Source organism: Arctopsyche grandis, chromosome 12 (assembly GCF_051622035.1).
Source record: "Arctopsyche grandis isolate Sample6627 chromosome 12, ASM5162203v2, whole genome shotgun sequence".
In the NCBI taxonomy this organism is placed as follows: Eukaryota; Metazoa; Arthropoda; class Insecta; order Trichoptera; family Hydropsychidae; genus Arctopsyche; species Arctopsyche grandis.
Genome location: NC_135366.1, coordinates 18,804,461 through 18,827,951, shown reverse-complemented (window position 1 = coordinate 18,827,951; position 23,491 = coordinate 18,804,461). Strand labels below are relative to the sequence as shown.

The 23,491-nt window shown below is 33.9% G+C and overlaps 1 protein-coding gene across 4 annotated transcripts in view; it reads left to right on the top strand.

The window, feature by feature from the left end:
- Positions 1 to 23,491, top strand: part of LOC143919537 (GATA zinc finger domain-containing protein 1-like) — a 241,054-nt gene extending 217,563 nt beyond the window's left edge. The window contains exons 1-4 of one of the 4 annotated variants that reach the window (XM_077441894.1): positions 21,547 to 21,627; positions 22,065 to 22,487; positions 22,564 to 22,750; positions 22,863 to 23,491. In XM_077441894.1, the coding sequence (XP_077298020.1) occupies positions 22,068 to 22,487; positions 22,564 to 22,750; positions 22,863 to 23,032 (777 nt within the window). In that variant the 5' untranslated portion in view covers positions 21,547 to 21,627; positions 22,065 to 22,067 and the 3' untranslated portion in view covers positions 23,033 to 23,491. Of the gene's footprint in view, positions 1 to 21,546; positions 21,662 to 22,064; positions 22,488 to 22,563; positions 22,751 to 22,862 lie in introns of those variants that run through there. The other 3 variants (XM_077441896.1, XM_077441895.1, XM_077441897.1) reach the window with 3 other exon arrangements.

Below are 23,491 nucleotides of genomic sequence, written 5' to 3'. Positions count from 1 at the left end.
TAAAGACGGTTATATGTATGTAATAATTCATAATATAAATTATAAATATTTAATTAAAACAAACGTAATTTAGGCTCGCATCAACGATAACGTATCTGCTCCTGTTAGATAATCTAGAATTTATGATTGGCCTTACGCTGTATACATATATATATGTATATGTATGTACTTCTATTGTCTAATTTTCATTCGTTTCTTGTGTACTATGACTGTTTTGGTGTAGGTAATCAATAATTAATTATAATATTGTCGTCAGACAGAAACCTGAGCGACGCCAATTAATTTTCACAGTGGGTGGTGGAACGTCAACAACAAACCCCCTTCGTTGTTATCTTCGAGAACCGCAGTGTGCAAAATCTTTCTTCGAGAAAATCTTACATACATTTATCGAGGGAGGAAAATTTTGAAAATACATACATCTATCATGCCAATTGAAATTTTCGGCGAGAGAACGATCTCAAAAGGGAACAGTTTACCGCAGATTGATTGAGTTATACCATTGCGCACGGTCGGTAATTTGTCAGCTTCCTTCCGGTTGTGCTCCTTTGAGTTCTGATCGCTTCCACTTCCCTCCTCGCTCCACACTACTCACTTACGTACTTAATTCAGACGTACTTCTAAAAAAATCTTCTCATCCAGTGGCGTCCCCAAATGCATTAGACAATGACAATTCATCTATTCATTAGAATTTCCACATACAATTTTACATCCTTTGTACATATTGATTTTTCATTTCCTACATACATATACATAATTTAATAAGTGGCAATTTTTGGTTAACACTGTAAATCAATATCAAAATAAATCATGAAAACTACTGAACACACAAATACTTAGCACACATTTCCCGGTAAAAATTGATATAACATTTTACATTAAATGAGAAACGACACGCCTCTGGATTGAGAGTGTCGTTGGTGGCAGAAATGATGCGCGACCAATTGGAACCAGCTTCCCACCATTTGTCGGTGCTCGCCAAAGAACGGGGCCGCGAATTTAGCTTCCCTTATCAATGGGTGATACCAAAAGAGCTTTCATTATTTTTTTTAATTAATTTCATATTAAACATTACATTCAAAATATAATACAACAATGTCTTGAAATTAAATCAATATTATCATCAACTGCTTGCGATCATTTGTACTTTTTTTTCTTTTTAACCTTATGACCAGCATCATGGACTGGTGGTTAGCTTATAATGCTTTCGAATAAAGTTCTCACGGGTTCGATTCCCACTGGTTGCTACTTGGGGTCGATCAATTCCTACCAGAGTTTGCAAATCTGATTTTCATTGAAACGGTTCCTGCAAATTGATATCCTTTTCCTATCTCTCTCGCAAAGATTCAGGTTATTAAGCGAGAGAGAGTTATTTATCAAATCAAAATAAAATAAAATTATATCGCGCGCTAATATTACCATTATTAACCTATGCTTCACCTGTATGGAATAACGCCTCGAATACTAACCTTTCCAAGCTCCAAGTAATACAAAATAAATCCCTAAAAATAATTTATAATACACCCATATATACTAACTTGAAAAAACTGCATGTCATATATAATATTCCGTTTGTTACAGATATTACTAACAAACTAACCAGTAGATTCTATGACAGAATCACTAATAACCATACTAACACACTTGTGAAGAGTCTCGGTGATTACAGCAAAATGTCTATACCCTTCAGGTATAAACACAGATTACCTAAACACAATATTATTTAGGTCATCAACTTTAGAGAGTATTTAATTAATATTATGTGTTAGATGTATTATGAACATTTATAAGAATTGTAAATAGGTTTTTCAGCTCTTTTTCCTATTATGCTGTACATTAACAGTAGAATAATATAATACTATGATTACTAACCAAAATTAAATTAAATTGTAAAATAGAAAATGATCAGTAGAACAGTAGCTATTAAAATAGATATAAGATGTATTGTGAACATAATTTCGTATCATGAAAACATGATCTGTGATTAATTCTGAGTTCGACCAGTCAAAATCTAGAGTTCGAATTTTCGCATGATCACAAAACTTCATCTACATATTGTTATTATGTACGTACATAGATCAATTAAAAATAATGAACGAATGAGTGCCAATTTTTTGTAGAAATAGCAAACAAAACTGAAAAATTTGTATAGGAGAAGCATTTCTCAAATATTTTTAGATATTTGTGAAATGCGACATTAAGTGCTATGTGATGATCAGACTTAGACGGCCACAAAAAATAGTTCACTATTGTCAATTACTATTGCCACTCTTTTTTTTATCTCTTGCTTTGTGGGACAATAGTAATTGGCAAGAGTGAAACATTTTTTGTCAATTAAAGCATCCTGGCCGCTTATTTAAGACTGGTAATGATAATTATAATTTAAAAATATTTTTAATGAAATTTTTATATATTTTAGTGAAGTTTTGGAACACTCGTTACCACCGGTCCGCCATAGACAATCGGCCGCCTCTCCCTTTGTGTCCGCTCGCTGGAAAATTTAAAATGTCTTTCTTTCTTCTTGCTCTTTATTATTTACAATTATTCGTCAATCGGTGCAATTTGGACCTCTCCCCACTCATCCGATTCTCCATCCCATCCCCATCCAGCTTCCACCCTCTCTCTGGTCCTCAACTACAGTTTCCTCTCCCAGCAAATTACGACAGAAATGATAAAAGATGCCCATCCATACATACCCCCGCCCAGCTTCACATCATTAACCACGCGTGGCCTAAAATACTTCTATTATTCGCGAAAAACTGGTCTGCATTAAAATTTTATCATTGTTTGGCGTTTCTCAATCACAAAAAGCCTTGATTACATCGCAAAGCGAAGAATGTAAGTCGCGACTTGTTAACAACAGTCACCTTGATGGTGGAAGTAGACTGGTGTGTCGGCGGCCATTGTTGATGAAGATTAATCCCAGACAAGTGTCTTGCCACCACCGCTTAATGCTTTTTGAGCACTTAACACCCACACCAGAAGCAACCAACCATTCTGTGAACATCTCCAAAAGAGACAGAAGACATGAAGAAGCTACATAGGTATGTACAGAACAAGTTGAAGAATTTAATACCACAGAATTTGAGAAGTCAATAGACGTAACGCGAAAGCAATTTTACGATTAAAATTTGCTTATCACCGTATTCATTCGCATATTAAAATAAAATGAAATATAAAAAAAATGAAAATCCCTCGTGCTATTCCTCTGCATGGGGGCTTAATGGCGGGGCCGTGGTCGCTATTATCGGCTTTTCTTATTTGGTCGTCATTTTGCTTGCTCGCGTGCACGTTTTAATAAATTCGGCCTACTGTACAACGTATCAATAAGAAACTTATGACAATCTACATTTAATTCGATTATCAATAGTTTATATGTACATACAAAAGGTACATATAGTACATACTATATCATACATACACATATTTCATTATGTGCAAATCAACATACAACAGCTTAAAGTTCGACATACTATTACGACAGACATTATAACGTTCACTGACTAGATAAAATTTTTTATATACCTTTACACAATATAATAAGAATAAAACTGAAGAATGCTTTTCGCATTGCATTCCAAAATCAAACTAAACTCCTTATACCAAAAGGCGGTAATTACATTTTGTATATTTGTAAGAAATCATGCTATATATTCTACGTATTCCATTTGATTGCATTAGTTTATAAAATTTAATGGTTTTAGAAAGTAAAATAGTGTAGGATCTTTTTGGTAGAAGACATGAATGATGGTGTGAAATGAGACTCGCTGAAATGAGGCCGCAGCAAACTGCTCGCTCGTTAAGCGTCACCTGACAGGATGATCAACTCAACCATTCTTCAACTCTTACATGCCAACCTTATCATTAATACATACATTATCCTGTCTATAATAATAATATCACAATATCATTTACAAGACTTGAAAATAGTAGTTTCAAACAATTCATCATTGGCATTTAGAGCCATTCACTGCTGGATGAAGGCATCTCCAACACGCTTCCATTCTCTGTTTTGCACAACTATCATGTATCATCTAATTTTGTCCACCGATATTCCTTGTGGCCTTTCTTTCGCCCTTTTACTTTCACTCGGGTACCATTTTAAAACTTCTTTTATCCACCTTTCGTTCATTCCTCTGGCGGCGTGACCCACGCATTGCCATTTCAATCTCTTCACCCTATCCAGTATATCCACTACTCTTGTATTCTCTCCCATGTATTCTGTTTCCAATCTTTCCTCGTTATGCCAAGCATACATCGTTCCTTACTTATCTGAGTGCATTGGACTTTATGTAGCATATTGGCGTTCAATATCCAAGTTTCGCATCCATACGTAGTCACTGGCAAAACGCATTTAACGAAAATCTTTTTCTTCAGGCAGAGTGGCATTTTCGATTTAAAAACAGCATTCATTCGTCCAAATGCACTCCATCCTAGTTATATACGTCTTTTTATTTCTTCTCATCCCATTTGAACCATATTAAAAACAAACTTATGTATGTTTACATATTTTCCTTGTTATTACACTCCCTGTTATGTATCGCATACATCGTTCCATACTTATTTGAATGCATTGAATTCTTTGACGTTCGATGTCTCAGTTTCACATTCATTGATCGAAGAACTTTTTCTTCTGGCAGACACTTATTTATCATATCTTCAGGCACTGTGTATTATATTTCCAAATTTGTCCATAGCCTTATATAATACTTACAATACTTCTGTACAATGTTTGACCATATATGTCGTGTATACCTGTATAAAAAATTAATAATTCTTAATCTGCATAGCACACTCGTGTCGTTGGAGCAATCTGTTTAAGGAGTGTGCATGATTGATCGAATAAAAATATATAAATAAATAAAATACTTATTTCGTCACACACACTGTTCGACGGTTGTTGTCACGCACACTAAGAGCCAATGCACATGCTCTGACATATTAACATATTCTATTTGTTCTTACGTTTTTGTAATTCTATTCAACGCCACCATATTGGGCAGTTCGTTGTTGTAGTTTTATGATCTTTCTTCAGATATAAAATGAGAAGAGGCAGAGACAAAATTTAAGTAAGATGATATTTTCATTTCGTGGATTTCAAAAATTCACCTTTTATCAAGGGTATAAACGTGTCACCAGGTCAATACTTATAAATAAAAGATTATGTATACTACATACATATTTGAATGATATTTAAGTCTATAAATACTTTTAATCTATGTATTATATTAGATAGATAGATCAATACATACATGTATACACACATTGGTATGAATTGCCAATTGTGAATATTTAATAATTAATTTAGCTACAGGAATCGATATGGAATATCTTCATTAGAGGAAACAATGTACATTGTGTTAGCATTGAGTTATTGAGCATTCTGTTTGATGGAGTGTACGCACAAAGGGAAAATTAATCTCTGGTATCAAGTGTAGGTTAAAAAGAGGCTGCTAAGTGTATGGAAATGATTATGTATTTAAAGGCCGCAATGTCTCCAGCTTCCTATGGTGATCGCCGGATCGGGTCGTAATCGCTCCACTTAACCCCCTCCGACCACCCCCACGTTATGGTGCACACGCACTGTATGTGCTTTCTACAGAACACAATACATACCTTTCATGCACAATGAAATCTTAACATACACACTTTAAATGTTTCTATTTAAATTCTTTCAAATAGTCGTTTAAATTTTCAGTAATAAAAGTGAATTACTTTAAAATTTTCCTAAGCCATTGTTATTACAGTTTCTCCATTTATGCCTACATTCATACATACAGTTAAATCTCATTAGACAACCTAATATTTATAGGATTTCGTATTACTTAATATTCATTATAAATAAACTGATAAAAGGGTGATATTTTATTGGGAGCGCGAAAACGATTTCTTATAGCGGCATTTGACTGTAATACTTCCATTCAAATTACAAATGGAAATTTCGAAATATGCTATGTACCTGTATATATATAGTTGTAATTGTTTTAAACGTTCATAATTTCATATGTATGTACATATATACCTACATACATATGTATATACATATGTATGTTACTAAATATGCATATAATGCACTGTCTCAAAATGTTGTACATAATAATACACTAGTAATGAAATTACTCAACTGCACCAAAATGTGTATATGTTACAGTCCAAGTGTTCACTCTGGTTCGTTCACGAACATGCTAGTTGGTTCATGCACAAACTATTGGTTTTAGTTTAAGTGCTAACATTCAAAAGCTATCTTCAAATAGACTCAACAGGTGTTGCATGAGACTTTTAGCTGTCGAAACTTTTGAAACCTTTGAGATTTCAATACTTTTAAGCTGTCAAGACTTTTGAACTGTCAAAGCCTTTGAGGTATCAAAACGCCAAGTAGTCAAAAGGGTTTTATAATGGAAACCGCATTAAAAAGTTGCTATAATTCCCGTTTTTTCTAATTTATTAATTAATTGCTAATTTATTAAAATATTGCACCCAAGGTAAGAGGATGGGACACATGATTGAGAATACTTAAGCTAGTTCCTTTGACGATTTTTTCTTTTATGTACCTACATTATAACTGCTCAAATTGGTTTATATGGGAAAAAACTAATATATCTATTCATCGACGAACAAAATGTACACTTAGACTGTAACATATGTATGTATATAATATTTACATAAATTACTGAAATGTTTAAATTTCTTTCAAAAATATATACATATTTTGAAGAATGTTTGAAATATTTCTTTAAATATGATCATATGAGGCGTTATATTTGAAAGTGACTTCTCCTAAAAGAAAATTCTATAATGCTTTAATGCTATTTTGCACTGAACATAAATACATATATACGCCATTATATTTTAAAGTGGCGGAAGTCAAATTTTCAGTTCCAAAAATACTAGTTCTGTATGACTTAATTCACCTATGTACAGGCCACCAGTATTTCTAAATATTGATAAACGCAAAACATTATATTTAATGTTTTACGAGGCTTTTCTCTAAATGAAGAATAGTAGACGTATGCCACTTTCAATTATAACGGTCCATATATCATTGTCGATATAGAAAATATGAAAACATTCGCCAACTTAATGCATAGTAGGAAAAAAGCCTGAAAACCTATTTACAATTCGATCTTTCTTATTTGACTGTGTTTGTACATATTATGCACGGTATGTTGACTATACACAGGTATGCTTTAAAGGTGCTTTTGCATATCACACGACATTCTTCTCTACGCTTTCCCGGAACCTTGGTGTCGATGCGCGGAAACTTCTTCCGGTTCGGGTAATGAAAAATAGTAAATACGAATCGTATCGGGTACAGTGTCGCGTGTAATCCCAAAGGATATGAGCCTCCCGGATGGGGAGCTGCGTCAAACGTCCGCATTTATTGCTGTTTCCGCTTTTGATTTTGTCGCGACGCACCCCCTCACCCGTTCCCACCCTTATCACCCAACCCACCCCCACAATCCCCACCCATCTGCCTTTATTGCCCCGTCGTGTCAACTTATTGACATATCAGATTCTATTCACCAAACCATTTTATATCGCCGACTCGAACATTCTATGTACCTACCTCAACCCCGCCCAACCACCCACCCAGTCGTCACTGCATCGCAACGAGCTGACTCGACTTTTATAAAAAATTATTTCATATTATATCATACATACATACACTCAATATAACTTCATATTGATCTAACTTTGCACCAAACTTATATATGTATGTATGTATGTACATATGTACACATGTATGTATGTATGTATATAACATTACGTTCTTATTATACAATAGTAATAACTGATGAGACTACAATTTGAGTAAATTGAAATTTGATGTCGTTTTGTTATTATGATATATTTATATTCTGTCAGAGCATACTCGCAACTATTCAAAATTATTTCATAATTTTTAGCGATATATTGACAATGACGTACATATAACGTAAGTATATTATATAATAATGCCAACAGATTATTTGGTTAGTTTATAATTCCAAAAGTGGTCAGTAAAAAAATGAAAAATTTATCAATAATTAATTATAAACTTGATCAGTAACTTAGTTTAAATGATGAGTAGAATATAATAAACGATCAGTAAATTATTCATTTTTGTTCAGTAAATAATTATTTTTTATATAATAATTGTCCAATGCATGCGTGCGTGCGTGCGTGTGTGCGTGCGTGCGTGCGTGCGTGCGTGCGTGCGTGCGTACGAAGTACTCGCTGTTAGCACCATGCTCCGTCTCTCTTTCTCCCCTTAGAATCGTATATCGTGGAAAGCGACGTAGCTTTGTGAGTGTTTACCAAGCACTCATTAAGCATGCTCCGTCTCTTTTTCTCCCCTTGAAATCTTATATCGTGGAAAGAGACGTGGCATATCTCGCGGCGTTCACATGAGTGGCCGACAAAAACAAAAGAATATTTTTTCAAAAAAATTAATTAAATTTTAAATTATTGATTCCGTTGATCCTAATTGCGATATTTTACCGAGTCCACAACTATGTGCACACAGGCCACTAGTTTTACTATAATTTCATATTAACCAACAGTATGGATCAATGTTTTCAATTGTGTGATCACGGGTTTTATCCCTGGTGTGTGCTGCTGGCCAGACCTTATATATGTGGTCGATCGTTTCCTATCCGAGTTTTCCCATTTATCTGATTTCATTGAAATGGTTTTAGCAAATTGGCATCCCTGTCCTATCTCTCGCGCAAAAATTCTAGCTATTCAGCATTTCGATTTTTGCTGATTTGTATAAATGCCACAAATTTGTCCATAGATGTCTCTGTGAATGTTAACCGTTGTTATTTTCTTCTAAGATACTTCTGCACAATGTTTGATCATATATGTCGTTTTTAATGTTAATATATAATTAATAAGTTTGTACCGTATATAGAATTCGTAATTATTATTGTAACACATATTATGTTAAGACGAGTGTGCATGATTGATTGAATATCAATTATCAATGTATTTCCAAAACCACCCATTGAAATGACTACGGAAAAATCTAATAGAAAGTTAAAGTCGAAGGAACTCTAAATGTCGAAAACGGTGCTCTGATTAATTTGATTTATTGGAGATCACTGTTATGGTTTGAGGATGTGATAAATACTATTAATAAGGAAAATATAGTGAAAACGATCATATGTATATTATATACTTAATGTTTTATTAAAATACCTTACATCTTAACTTTTTTGCGAAGAAATTTTGGTTATTTTGCCATATTTCGAACAAAGAACTTTTATATACATATGTAATATACACACGGAATATATAAATACATTGTTTATACTTCGAATCAAATTATTTTTCTTGATTCGAACATTGCATAATACGTAAATAAAAAAAATAAAAAAAAAAATAAAAAAAAAATAATAATAAAAAAAAAAAAAAAAAATATATATATATATATATATAATAAAAATATAAAATGTATGTATGTATATATAAAATATTTTCGAGAATTGCAAACAGTATGTATAAAAAAAAAAAAAACATAATTATTTATTTTTTGGTGAAACCACGAGGCGACTTTATTTCTGTGAGCCGTGCAGTATATATTATACACACACCCCTTCTCACACCCTTGAACCTCCCCTCCACATCGGGCCTAGCTCACCGGCCCGCCCCTAAGGCGGCCTTTATTAAATTCATATCAATGAAATCAATAAAGAATATAAGCACACAGTGCTATCTTAAGATCATGTCTCAGCGGACGGATTCCATGCCGATTCACATTTTACCACCCTCAAAATCATCTCCCTAATATTATGTATGTATGTACATACGTATATCAAAAACTTTCACTAAAAGTATAATTCATGCATGTATGTACATACATACATATGTATGTGAAGATATTATTTTTATATTATTAGTTATTAAATTTCGCCTATTTTATTTTATTTTTATAATTGTATGTAAACAATTATAATTTTTATTTTTCGATAAAACAAAAATTTTAATAACTTCTTTAAATATAATAATAAATAAGCGAGTACGTGTCTTCAGAGAATTAATTTACAAATAATTTGTTTGTGTTTGAATCATAAGGTAAATAATTAAATATATGAAAAATAGTAAAATACACCCCTGGTGTAGAAGATTAGATGAAATTGAATAGAGTATTGGGCCGGATTTGTGGAAATGTCCTCAATAAAGTGGGCCGCGATCCGCCCTAGGCAACCCTGGAGTGGTGTGGGCGGAATTTTCCAGGGACGCCCCGCGAAAACTATTAACATACATAAAAAAGAAAAAAAAAGACACACATTTACAATTCATATGTATTATAAATAGTTTAAATAAAAATTACAATTTAAACGAAATTAATTTTTACCTTGGAATTATTCTCATAATAAAAACTCTATTTAAGACGCATTCAATTATTAACTGGATAATTTACTTTGCTTATTTTGCTACAATCATTTGCTCACAAAATTAAAAAAAAATCACATTTTTTAAATATATTTTATACATATCAAATTAAAAACGAATATCGCGCCTTCTCAAACATCGTTTCGGGGGGAAAAAAACCATCAAAAGCTTATCAAGTTTTCCTGCCATCAAAATTCTGAAAGCCTCGCCAGTGTTTGCGAAGGTCTTTGCACGTTAATTCTCACACTTTGTCAAAATTGTACCCTTACATCCCGCCCCCCAATAAATTCAGCAGTGATACCAACTTATTCTGCGCTTTATTTGTCCCCCCCTTTCCCTCTCCCGTCCCCCATCCTCCCCGCCGTCGCCTTTCGATGCCCCAACCGCCCACCCTCGCTCACAGAGTAGGCGACTTCCGCCTCCTCCCGCCCACCCTGGACCGCTCCGTCCTGCTCGCGCTAATGCCAATAACGCTTTAACTGAATACCCCAACTTTACATGGGGCTAAAAAAACCCAAAAGAGCACCAACCCACTATTGGAATACAAATGTACCCCTCGCATTTACCGCGTGGACCAAACGTTCGAGCACCCGACTTATAAATGAAATATGTACTAGAAACTTCATCGACGCTAGTTGGGGATTAAAATTTGAGAGTGCATTCATATATGTATATACATACATACATACATTGGTATTGATTTTTTATTCAACACTAATTTTATAATACTACGAAAAAACAATATCAAAACGAAATAGATGAAAAGTATACCATCACATACAAAAATCTAAGAAAAACTTTTTTTTAGAATACATTCTACATTTTTTTTAATAATATATATGTACCTACATATACAGTAGTTCAATTTTGTCATTACGCAAGCATTTGAATTCTATATACCATTATTAAGTTTGCAATACATAAATATATGTATATGTATGTATAACCAATTTAAATTCTGTCCCCCATATGTATGTACATATGTATGTAGATTTTATACCATTTGTTACCTTTTCATATTAAATTCGAAAATATAAATAAATAAACACATTCATACTTACATAAATTTGTATATTTAAGTATTCGTATACATAAATAATTATATTTACATACATATATATAAGTACATATACTGTATTAATTTAATGTAATTATAATTATATTTTCATAAGCGTATTTTCTATAAGAATGGTTTCTTATAACTCTTCAAAAAGGTAGAAGAGCCATTGCTTGAATATATCATATTAACCAGCGGCATGGACTAATGGTTTTCGAGTTTTTCTGGACGAACAGAGTGGTCACGGGTTCGAGTTCCACTGGTTGTTGCTGGCCAGACCTTGGTTTGTGACTCCAGATCGATCGTTTCTTATCAGAGTTTGCCAATTTTCTAGATTTTTGCCAATATCTGATTTTCATTGAAACGGTTCCTGCAAAAATTGGCATTCCCTCCCCTATCTCTCTCGCAAATCTCGAGTTTGAATAAAAATGCTGCAAACATTTTCTCCATAGATGTCTCTGTGGATGATGATGAACAAAAATAAAATAAAATCTCAAAACAAAAGGTTTCTTATGAGTGAAGTTCATTCCATTTACAAAGTCCAATCCTATTACTCGAAAAAGATGCGCAAAGGCAAATGTTAATACACAATACCAGCGTGCGCAAGTTTTCCGTAGAGTGGGGGTGGGCCTTCATAATTGAAATGACTCTTATATAACCAAAAATACTGTCACATTCCAAATCAAACCAATCTACATGTAGCTTTATAAATATTCGGCGTTATATGTATGAATTTAAATAATGCATTGTAGACTTACAATTTATTGGGATATACGTGTATTTGAATTGAGGAAAAGTGGCGTAACGAACGGGATAACAGGGATAGAGTCCTCGACTCTGCAATTTTCCAGCGTCGAATAAAAGATGAAGAAGTTAATAATGGCAGATGAAAAATACACGAGTGGAGCAAATGCCGGCCCGACTACTTACACACGGCTGATGCGCTCGGAATACTGTAGCTGGCGACGAGGATGGGGAACCACCGGTATGTGGGGGTTGGGAAATGGGAACCCACCCAGCCTGGACAAACCACCCGCTACAGGCGTTGGGATATCGTCACTTTTTTCTTTCCCTCTGCTAAATCCCCAAACACAACATAATTTACACACACGCTTTATTACGACGCAATAGAATATTGTATCATCATATTATATTTATTCGTTCATGTGTATATTGAAATAAACACAGTCGTAGTTATTAGAGCTCTCGGCAAATTACTGCAACTTTTTAGTTTGTTTTATGTACGGGATGAATCCACTCAAAAGTCGGCTGCCGTGTAAACTGAGACGACGTCGCAATCTAATTTTTTTATTAATTCCTTTTACATAGATACATACTGGACGAATGAATGTGGTTTTTATTAAATCAAAAATGCCCATCTGTCTGAAGAAAAAGATCTTCGATCAATGCGTTTTGCCAGTGATGACGAAGGGATGCGAAACTGAACTGAAACACTGAACGCCAAGATGCTACACAAAGTTCAATGCACTCAAAGAAGCATGGAACGCTGTATGCTCGGCATAACGAGGAAAGACAGGAAGCGGAACACGTGGCGGAAGTATGACTAGAGGTTGGACCGGAAGCTTGCCGTTCATTGTTAATTGTTCGCTGTGCTTTGTTCAATTTTATGAAGAACCTTTTTTTTCCACTCTAGCTTTGTAAATAGACCCAAAGCGCCCTTATTCCTGGAAAAAGCACGCTTCCGGTCCGCCATTTAAGTATGAGAAGGGTAGTGGACATAGTATGTAGATAGAGTAAAGAGATTTAAATGGCAATGGGCCGGCCACGTGGCTAGAAGAATAACCGAAAGGTGGACAAAAGAAGTGCTTGAATGGTAGCCGAGAGAATGCAAAAGGGTAAAAGGAAGACAACAGAGAAGATAGGTAGACGAAATTAGGAAAATGTGTAGGGTGAGATGGATGAGTGTGGCGCAAAACAGAGATGAGTGGAAGCATGTTGGAGAGGCCTTCATCCAGCAGTGGATGGTGAACGGCTGTAGATGATGATGATGATGATATACCAGGAAGCCTGACAGGTAGACCCCAATGCGCCTTCCTAGACAATTAATTACAAATATTGCAGCATTTTTTACAAATATTGGAAATATGACAATTAATTACAAATATTGCAAAAATGTACACAAATCACTGTATTTCGAAAGGCTGGATAACACGAAATTAACAATTAATTAATTATTTAATTAATACATTAAGACATCTATGGATTTAGACTTGTAAATAATTTTTTACAAATTGTACATAAATCAAATTCAGATATTTGTAACAGCGAGTAGGATGATTTTTTCCAATTTGAGGAACAGTTTCAACAATGAAAATCAGATAAATTGGCAAACTCCGGTAAGAATCGATCGACTTGGAGTCACAAATATCCAAGTCTAACCAGCAGTATTAAAGATTATCACGGGATCGAACCCAGTAATCTCTCGGTGCTAAACATAAACGCAACCACCGAGCCATACTACTGGCTCGGTGAGTTATAAATGAACTATAACTAGAGATCGCCGTTGGATGCATGCTTTTCGCACAAAAAATAGTTCAATATTGTCAATTTCTAAGAAAAAACATGTTTTTTTGCTGTCTTGCTTTGAACACTAATGGAGCGGTCTATTGTTATTTTAAAAACATCCGCCCAAAGCCGATCTCTGATTATAACTTAGCTTGAAGATATCATTACATACTATAAACATTAGATTTTGACAATCCATATTGGCCGTACCAAAATTTGACATCCTTTTAACTTATCGCAAATATCAATCGGTAAAATCGTTTTACTTTTTTTTCGCATTATGAAATTATCCTTTCTATGTCATCATCATTTACAGCCATTCACCATCCACTGCCAGATGATGTTATTCGCAACTCTCATCCATCTCACCCCACACATTTTTCTAATTTCGTCCACCCATCTTCCTTGCGGCCTTCTTTTCACCCTTTTAAATTCTCTCGGGTACCATTCCAGCACTTCATTTGTCCACCCTTCGTCCATTCTTCTAGCTACGTATGAGACCTGCCCATTATGTATATGTACTCTTCTTACGTAACTTAAAGTATATTATCATTATACCTGAATTGACCGGCATTGCTCAGGTGGTTGAAAGTTGAGAAAAAAATTTGAACTATTTCAGAAGCTTTTTTAGTATACGGTCTAGGCTAGATTACTATGAAATAGTGCTATGTATTATATTTGGTAATTCTAATTTGAAAACTATAGATTTGTAAATATGTCGGATAAGCAAACACACAAATATTCATATTTATATATACAGTATAATAATAGATATACATTTCTTATAGCGACATATTAAATTTAAATTAAATTTCTAAATGTTTCCAATTACATATGTATATAAACTATATATTCTCATAGCGTTTTTATAAAACAAATTATACTTTTAATACTTATATATTCTCTAAATTGGTATATATTAAACTTTAAGCTACGTATGTATGTATGTAGATAAAACTAGGTAGCCGATTTTTTTCTGAATAATTAATATTCAATTAATCTTCGACGATTTTTTTTCATTTGTAAGTATCAGTTAATCTTAAAAGTCCTTTTTAAATTTATAAGCTATTACCTGAGAATTTCCCTAGAATTCAATTTCCAATATCATTCAAATAATAATAATGAATTGCGGCGAAGTAATATATTTGCGAATTCAAAGAGGCGATAGAAAGAATCGAGTTGGGTTTTCATTAAAGTTAGTTACAAACATGACTGGTGGTTGATGGTGGTGGTGGTCGGTGATGAGTCGTGATGGTGGAGGTGGTGTGGTGGTGGTGATGGTGGAGGTGGTGGGTCGGCAAACATCCCACTGAAATTCAATAAAATTCTGTGGTGCTCTCCACGGTCTGAGGATTCCGCCAGGTCTCCACAATCTGTAGTAATTGTGAAGTAACTTAAGAAGTAGGCTTAAGCCGGCGATCTTCAATGTGCGACTTCCAATTTGCAAGTCGACAAATATGCATATTCTCATCGAGTATTTAATTTGTTCACTAATCACTCGATCGCAATTGTACAGTCTGAATTGACTCATATATGTATAATATTTTTGTTCGTAAATATTCATATGTATGTATGTATGTAAATATATTATATTTTGAAATTTTTCATTTTTTTTTTTTATTTTTAACACTTTTCTAATTGCACTAATAAATGTATTTTATTTTTCATATACATATTACAAACCAATAAAGTGCCTAAGTTAAAATATTATACATAATTTAGGGCGAAAACACACAGAGTGGGACGTGGAACGTGTTTTTTTTTTTTAGATACTTTTAAACATGTGAAAAGAACGTAGCAGCCCTAGCCCAAATACATGGTATACAGTCCCAAAAATCGCCCCCTGGAGTGTTTTCGGTGATATTTTATCCTTGTATTTATCCTTGCTTGACAGTGATCGATAACGGTGAATCTCATATTTGAAGAAATGTAGGAGAAACTTATCGGTTGCATTTGGATATGCAAACGTGTACGACCTCTCAAACATATTCATTATGCACGTCCAAGGCGGAAAGCCAAGGACACATGACGTTCCATACCACTCTGTGTGTTTTCGCCCTTAAACATAATTACGAAGCAACAGGCGCAAGCGGTAAAAAATTAAATCGAATTTTGAAGCATTCTTAAGAGGGCTGAATACCCGAAACGTTAATTTTGTTGCCGTTCCTTTCTTCGATATCATCATCATCATCATTTACAGCCATTCGCCATCCACTGCTGGATGAAGGCCTCTCCAACACGCTTCCACTCGATATAACATATGTATATATTGAGTGAATGCGACTGTATATATCAATATATATATATATATATATATATATATATATATATATATATATATATATATATATATATATATATATATATATATATATATATATATATATATATATATATATATATATATATATATATATATATGTATATATATATATATATATATATATATATATATATATATATATATATATATATATATATATATATATATTATATATATAATATATCATCATCATCATCATTTACAGCCATTCGCCATCCACTGCTGGATGAAGGCCTCTCCAACACGCTTCCACTCGTCTCTGTTTTGCGCAACACTCATCCATCTCATTCCGCACATTTTCCTAATTTCGTTCACCCATCTTCCTTGCGGTCTTCCTTTTACTCTTTTGCCTTCTCTCGGGTACCATTCAAGCACTTCTTTTGTCCACCTTTCGTCCATCCTCCTAGCTACGTGACCCGCCCATTGCCATTTCAATCTCTTCACTCTATCCACTATGTCCACTACCCTTGTCATATTTCTCACCCACGTGTTCCGCTTCCTGTCTTTCCTCGTTATGCCAAGCATACAGCGTTCCATACTTCTTTGAGTGCATTGGATTTTATTTTGCATCTTGGCGTTCAGTGTCCAAGTTTCACATCCATACGTCATCACTGGCAAAACGCATTGATCAAAGATCCTTTTCTTCAGGCAGAGTGGCATTTTTGATTTAAAAACAGCATTCATCCGTCCAAATGCACTCCACCCTAATTTCATACGTCTCTTTATCTCTTCATTTTTACTACCAGACATGTCAATTATTTGACCTAAATATAAATAATTATTTACTACTTCTACTGGTTTATCATCTAAGGGGATGCTATCAGGCATGCAATAACTATTGAACATTAGTTTAGTCTTATCTACGTTAATTTTTAATCCTACTTTTCTACTTTCCCTGTCCAGCTGTGTTAGTCTGATAAGTAGGTCAGCTGAATCACGAGCTACTAAAACTATATCGTCTGCGAACCGAAGGTGACTCAAAAAGCGACCATTGATGCTTACTCCGGCTGTATCCCAATCCAATTTCCTGAAAACTCCCTCAAGCACCGCATTGAATAACTTGGGCGAGATTGTATCTCCTTGTCTTACTCCTTTTCCTATGCTAAATCTATCTGTACCTGAAAAAATTTTAACCGAAGCTGTGGCATTCTTATATATTGCAGCTAACAGTCCCACATAGGGTTCCGGCACTCCCTGTGTTTTTAGAGCGTTAAGTACTGCATTATGACTAACTGTATCGAAGGCTTTCTCATAATCGACGAAACCTAGGCACAATGGCCGTTGATATTCGTTGGCGCGCTCGATTAGTTCGCCAACTACTTGGAGGTGGTCCATTGTGCTGAAATTTGCCCTAAACCCTGCCTGCTCTATAGGTTGGTTCTCGTCGAGGATATTCTTCAGCCTTTCTGTAATAACCTTCGTGAAGAGCTTGTAGACCGCTGAAAGTAGACTAATGGGTCGGTAGTTCTTGATATCGCTTTTGTCGCCTTTTTTGTGTATTAAAATGATAGTTGCGTTATTCCATCCTTCTGGTATAGCTTGGTTCTGGATGCATTTGCTGAAAAGCCTAGCAAAGATATTAATTAGGGGGGGGCCGCCACATTTTAGTAAGTCAATGGGAATATTATCTTCCCCTGGGGATTTACCGTTCTTTGCAGTTTTTAGCGCGGCCTCTACTTCGCTAGGCAATACTGCAGGAACCCTTTGGCCGTGTGTCGATTCCAGAGCGGGGAATTGGCCGTTGTCGTTCTCGTATAGTTTTGCATAGAACGTGTAAACTCTGTCTATGATTTCTTCTCTATTCCTAATTATTACTCCGCTCTCTGATCTGATTGCGATCATTTGGTTTTTGCCTAAGAAAAGATCCTGTTTGCACTTTTTCAGGCTACGGTTATTCTTAATGGTATTTTCTATTAGCTTGCTGTTAAAATCCCTGACATCCCTGACTATTCTCTTTTTAATTTCCTTATTTACTAGATTGTATTCTTGCTTATTATTATCCCTATCTAAATTCCTTTTATGCTTAATTAGGTTTTTTGTTTCCGCTGAAATTTTGCTTAATTTAATCTGTTTCCTGAATCCACCTAATTTCTTACCTGTTGAGGTTAGAACCGAACTAATTACAGTGTTCAATTCCTCGATGTCTGCTTCTGGGTTTAATTTCCCGTATCGATTTCCAAGTTCGAGTTCGAATTCCTTTTTCCTAGACCTTAGTTGAGCGAAATCTGGAGAGTTACTGCATCCTTTTATTAATTTCCTACGTTCGCAATTTATATTAATGGCCATCTTGGCACGGACTAATCTGTGATCGCTACCTATATCTACTTTACTTAAAACACTAACGTCTTTAACGGAGTGCAGGGCATTTGTTAGGATGAAATCGATCTCGTTTCTGTCTCCTTTAGGACTCTCCCAAGTCCACTTATTGTTGGTGTTTTTCCTGAAAAATGAATTAGTGATAAAGAGCCTGTTGTGTTCTGCGAATTCTATGAGGCGATCGCCTCTGTCGTTTCTTTGGCCGGTACCAAAATTGCCTACTGCTCTTTCAGTATTTGCCTTTTGTCCTATTTTTGCGTTAAAGTCGCCCATGATTATTTTAAAGTGGTGACGGCTATTATCGTATGCGTCCTGTATTTTTTCGTAGAAGTCTTCTATTTCCTCGTCTGGGTGGCTAGATGTGGGGGCGTACACTTGGAAGATTTGACAAGTGTACCTGCTCGAGATTCTTAATACTATATAGCATATACGTTCCGATATGTCGCTTATTTCTATAATATTTCTTTCTATTCTCTTATTGATAAGAAACCCTACTCCTCCTATTCTACCATTTGGTAGCCCTCTCCAGTAGAGACAGTTACCACTTTTTAGGATTATTTGGTTTTGCTGTTTTCGTCTTACTTCACTAAGTCCTATTATATCCCATTTGATATTTTCTAATTCATTCTCTAATGCAAGCACACTTCCTTCACTCGATAACGTTCTTACATTGTACGTGGCTAAATACAGGTTTCTATTAGCTAAGCTATCATCCATCGTCACTCTTACCTTGTTGGAGGTTTGGATATTATTTTTCTCGCATTTATCCAAGATGTGTTGAGAAAAAGGCGGTACTTGAGAGAGATTTCCATTCAAGGAGTGAGTTCTTACCGCCATAGACTCTTCTCTGTGGTCAGCTTTGACAGATAGTCATCCTAGGTATCACTTGGATCACTTATGAGTTATTACATGCCATTTAACAGGGTTACTTTGTAAGTGAAAGTAGTTAGTTATGATAATAATAGATTAGCAATTGTTATACTACTTTTTTACAGATCTTTATCGTGAGACGCCTCTTTGGAGACAACGGATTTATATATGTGAGTGCGGTTTGCAATTTAATATTTTAATAATAAATTTAGTAAAGAATATAAAATTACACGAATTACTTTAATATAAATTAAATATGAAAAAGAACTATTAGACAGTTGGGAAACACCGTTTCTGTTTGCTATTATTCTATTAAGTAAAGTTCGTTAAAAATTTTTGTCTGAAAGCAATTATGTGGAAGATTTATTGCTTCTGTGGGACCGAATTTTGACTGGCGAGCAGGGACCCTTATTTTTTTGTATTCAGGTAGGGAGATGTATCTCGTTCGTATACGCTTTTGTAACTGACACAAAATTAACACAATATTTTTCGCAATCACTGATATTAAAAACGCTGTTAACGGCCGATCGTCTGTTTATTTTTACACTTAAATTATACTAGGATGCAATTAGTAAAATAAGTGATTAGATGGTTAAATTTTTAGATTAAATTTCGTGCAATAGCCGGGTTTAAGCGAGTAATAGCGGGAAGAACGCAGAAGCACGTCTTCCCCGCATGACACGAAAGACCGAACTCCATATAATATATATATATATATATATATATATATATATATATATATATATATATATATATATATATATATATATATATATATATATATATATATATATATAATATATATAATATATATATATATATATATATATATATATATATATATATATATATATATATATATATATATATATTGAGTGAATGCGACAGTTGCGCCTCGACCAGATAATATCTATTTTAAATCGATAAAATCGAGGTTTCGTATTCTCCAGTTTTCTCCTCCGAAACTGGACCAATTTAAAAAAAAATTTCATCATCGTTATGAGAAAGATATTTTCTATGTTTGTGTGGTCGTATTTTTTTAAAAATCAACCGTTAAAGAAACACGTTGGACTCTTTTCGTGGGTGTAAAAAAGAGGCGATTTTATAGATGTTTGGCGGCTCCTAACTCATATAAAAATAACTAATCAAGAAAATAAAACCACAGAAACATGCCAATGGTGCATATTCATAGGATATTAAAAAATAATTTCTCTAGTGCCATTATTGAGGAAGAGAAAAGTGTAATACGTTTGTATGGACAAGGCACTATTGTACAGCCCTCTTAAGCAAATGTGCTGTAAACGAAATTTTACATCGATGATCCACTTAAATATTTTTTATTACATTAAATAATAATAAAAAAAACATACGTATATCTTTCAAAAGTAATAAATAGGTAAGTAATAATACTCAAAAAATATGCACAATATTGACAAGAGTTCAGTTATTAATAATAATAAGAACGATTTAATAACTCAATAATGTATTAGAGCAGGCCTGACGAGATAGGGGTACCAGCCAGTTTTCGTATTTAAAAATAAATAATATTGTAATTTGTTAGTATAATAGTAATTAAAATGAAAATTTATAATGAAATTATTGAAAGTAAAAAAAGAAAATTTATTGAATTGTATCTTGTGTATTATAGTTTAATAAATTGAATTTAAAGAGGTATTAAATTTAAATAACCAATGTCTGGCTCCCAAATGAACCCGAGTTTTTTTTTATAATCTTTAAATTATAGCGAATTTTTATGCGAAAAACCAATAATTATAAAAAACCTGTAAAAAATCAACTTGGGCCAATTATAAACATAAATCAAACGTCTTCATTTAAAATTATCATTTAAATAGCGATAGATGAACAATACTTATGTGTGAACACTCTCTTGGAGATGTGTGCAATGATACTGTCGATAAGAATTGTCACAACATTTTAACTGTACAAAAATTAAAGACGCATATGAAATATTTTTAAATAGGGATACATTTTCATATAGAATAGTCTTCAATTGCGAATTTTATTCATCATTATGTTAAACATTTCAAATGAATAAACGTTAACTTGGCTTCAGACGCCTAATATAGGACTTGCGAACATTATCGTAGTGTGTTCGCAAAACTTTACGACGTCATTTATTTGACAGCTTTGTATTCCAAAGGTATTCAGTTGTTTATTTTTCAATTGTTTAGAGGGTATATGTTGTTTAAATTATATTGTTAATTTGTATGTTTGCATTGGAAAATAATTTAAAAGTAATATATATCTCGAGATGAAACTAATATTTGACAAAGAACTGTATGAATATAACCTCAATGTTTTATATTTTATTATTGAACTAGTAATGCTTGTTTCTAGTAACAAATTAACTTTACCAACTAATATTTCTGGGTTTTATCAACATATCCAAAAAACTATTCATATATACTATGCAACATACATATAAAGTTGCAACTTTTGAATTTTCATTTTCATCATAGTCCCATGTTTTTTAAACAACAACAACGTATTATGTTCTAATGTTTGTTATAAAACGAGTTCAACATATATAACCGTATTAATTTAAAGCTATATGTATATTATTCTTTGTTGATTTAGAAGATGCCTAAACCAGTATGTATAACGTGCAATATCGGAGAGTCTTTATTGTGGCGAGTTAGCGGTGGTGGTCACTTGTGTAATCACTGCTATAAAATCGAGAGTGAAAATGGTCTAACTCAAAGCGTAGCTCTGGACTCGGAGCATACTGAAACGGACGAACCTCGCATGGAGGCCGAGACGAGTACGGCTTCAACTTCTACACCAACTCCAACACCTAAATCAGCCAAAAAAGGCGGCAACAGATGGACACGTTCCCGTTCCAGTGCAGCCGGTACACCTTCTACACCCGGATCGGCTAGCACCCAGCGTACCGCAGCCACCATGAGAGGACGGGGTCGACGTGCCTTCTTTAAAAAGACTCCATTTAAAGCACCGTCAGCCACCGCCACAATTGTCACATCAGATTCTGTCTTTTACAATGTATTATATGATGACTTCAACTTATTTGTTTATTGTGTTTGTGTTGCTTTCATATATTTCTTCCTTTTTATTTCAGGGTAACTATATGCAAGTTGGTGATATCGTATCGATGCTTGACGAAGAAGGAGATACTTATTATGCTCAAATCCGAGGTTTCATGACTGATCAGTACTGTGAGAAGAGTGCTGTCGTCACATGGCTATTGCCAACTACAGCCAGTCCTCCACCGGCGAAATGCTTTGATCCTGCTACATATATCATCGGTAAATTATGCAACGCTTTTGCATCAAACCAATCCAAATTAGGATGAATTCAAATAACTATGTACAATTATGTTTTTTTTTATGACATTATACACCTTTATTTATATTTCAGGTCCCGAAGAAGACCTTCCGAGGAAGTTGAATTGCATGGAATTTATAATGCACGCTCCATCTGAGTATTACAAGTGTAACAATACGCCATACCCGCCGGTCGAAACTGAAAGCGTTTCTAGAGCAATAGGCGGTTTCATATGGACATCTTTAGAATCCAAGGATAGATGAAGACGTTGACATTTTTTTTTACTTTTTATAAATGTTTAAAATGTGTAAAAGTTAAAAAATTTTATTTAGTATATGTATATCCAACAATTATATAGTTGTATCGAATGAATAAGTACAAGAATATTATGATTTGTAACAATATTCTAAATACATACTAAAAATCAGAGATATTTTTGTTAATTGAAAATAAACCAAAATATTGTTGAATACATATGAATTTTTATTAACTAATGATCAAAAATGGATTTCGATTGGTTCAATCTTTTTTATAACATAATATATAATTAATAATTTTATTTTTTGATAATGATAAACTACGTATATTTGATCTCCATTGAACTGCTTCTTCCACCCAACCAATTATTTGATTATAAGTTTTACATACAATTCACAATATATGTAAATATACATAACAAAAAGTACTTACAAAATCTAAGGTACTAGCATGTCAAGTACATC